This window comes from Daucus carota, chromosome 3 (assembly GCF_001625215.2).
Source record: "Daucus carota subsp. sativus chromosome 3, DH1 v3.0, whole genome shotgun sequence".
In the NCBI taxonomy this organism is placed as follows: Eukaryota; Viridiplantae; Streptophyta; class Magnoliopsida; order Apiales; family Apiaceae; genus Daucus; species Daucus carota.
The window spans coordinates 35,592,912-35,594,936 of NC_030383.2; the positions used below are offsets into that span (position 1 = coordinate 35,592,912).

Sequence of the window (2,025 nt, forward strand, 5' to 3'; positions counted from 1 at the left end):
CAATAGTTTCTTCGCTTGCATGACCGTTAAAAACTTCTTTTCTTGCCTTTGTCCTTTAAAAATTACCTTACTTCCCTCTGGAGTGAACAATACTACCTTCTTACCCTTACAATCTATCTTAGCTTTATATTGAGATAACCAGTCCATTCCTAGTATGACATCAAACTCTCCTAACCTAAAGGGTATTAAATCAGCCATGAAACAATTTCCTGATACCTCAATCTTACATTGAGGGCAGACTTGATTAACTGGTATTCTATCACGATTTGCAATTTCTATTATCAACGCCTCCTCTAAATCATTTATCTTACAATTTAATTTATCAACTAACTCCACGGATATAAAAGATTTCGATGCTCCTGAGTCCATTAAAACTTTAGCAGCTACGGAATTAACAGAAAGCGTACCTGCTACCACATCTGTATCCTTAGACGAAGTCTTCTTTGTCATGTTAAAAGTCCTGGCATTAGGCCTCTTCCCTGATGTTGATCCTTGCACACGTACCATTGCGCTTGCCAGTGCCGGGTTCTTGCAATTATAGGTATAATGCCCAGTTTTCCCACAATTGTCACACCTCATTGCCCCTTGACTTCTACACTCATTAGCGTAATGACCCCTCTTATTACATTTAAAACATACTATGTTCAATTTTCCACACATTCCTGAGTGCTTCTTCCCACAATTCTTGCAGTCTGGTGTTGGAGGTTTCACTACACCTTGTTGATTCTGATTCGGGGGCCTATTAAACTGCCTATTAACATTCTGCCCCGGGTTCTTAAATGCTTGATTCCTATTTTGTTGGAAATTCTGCCTCTTCTGGAATCCTTGTTGAGAACTTCCTTGGCCTTGACTTCCTTCAATTGCTTCCACCTTCCTTTTCTTACTCTCTTGCTCCTTTTTATCTAAAGTGTGCTCTCTTTCTATCACCATTGCTGTTTGAACCACATCAGCATAAGTCTTCAATCTTAAAGCTGCCACACTAATTCTAATATCCGATCTTAGCCCTTGTTGGAATCTTTTAGCTTTCTTCAAATCAGTATCCACGTAGGCTGTGACAAACCTTGCCAACTCCATAAACTTCTTCTCATACTCCGCTACACTCTTATCTCCTTGTTTTAACTCCAAGAAGTCCAACTCTAGTTGGCTTTGTACATGCTCCGGAAAATATTGCTCTAAGAACAGTTCAACAAACCTATCCCACAAGATCACATCATCTCCTTCTAGAGCTCTTACCGATTCCCACCAATAATTAGCTTCATTTTTCAGAAAGTAACTAGCATAATCAGTCTTCTGATCCTCACTTACTTTTGCTAATTTGAAAGCTTTCTCAATTTCCTTCAACCAAGACCTTGCTTCAATAGGTCCTCTTGATCCATCAAAGTCTGGGGGCTTAATTGCTTGAAATGACTTAAACGTCGACATCGGTGCCTCTACTTGACGATTTTGATGCGGCTGTTGATTTTGCTGCATATATTGTTGTTGCTGCTGAACCATATTTGTCGCTTGTTGCTGTAGCAACTGTAGTATCTGATCCATAGTTGGTTGGTTTGAAGTACCCTGATTTCCAGGATTGCTCGGTGGTGATCTTTCAGATGACATTTTCTGTTACCACAAACAATCTGTTTTAGCAATCTGCTTCATTTATTTTTGAGATAAAATATATAAATATGTAGTCCTTTGAAAAGTGCAAATTCACTATCACACATTGTTTGCTAGTCCAAAAATTCATAAAATGTCATCCAAAATAGATCTTCACAATATGCCAACTACAGATCAAGTAACCACAATTTCTCAACAAATAGCAACATATCATAATACGGATAGCATACTAGTACAATCCTTAGCAATAATTAAGATCTTATATAGCCTATCATGCACTAACCAATACACAAGACTCTGATACATGCTGACCCTGGTTGTATTAATGTGGATAGTTCTAATAGTCCTGGTCCTTTCTGCAACAGTCTATATTAGATCCTAACTCAAGCACGTAGTTCAGAACTAAACAATGACTCTAAGCTATAA

The 2,025-nt window shown here is 38.2% G+C and overlaps 1 protein-coding gene across 1 annotated transcript; it reads right to left on the minus strand.

The window, feature by feature from the left end:
• Window positions 1-383: 383 nt before the first annotated feature.
• Window positions 384-1,599, minus strand: LOC135151511 (uncharacterized). The gene is made up of 2 exons (XM_064089995.1): window positions 505-1,599; window positions 384-407 (listed from the first exon to the last, which is right to left on the minus strand). Exons 1-2 carry the CDS (start codon window positions 1,597-1,599, stop codon window positions 384-386), a joined length of 1,119 nt encoding a protein of 372 aa, XP_063946065.1.
• Window positions 1,600-2,025: the final 426 nt, after the last annotated feature.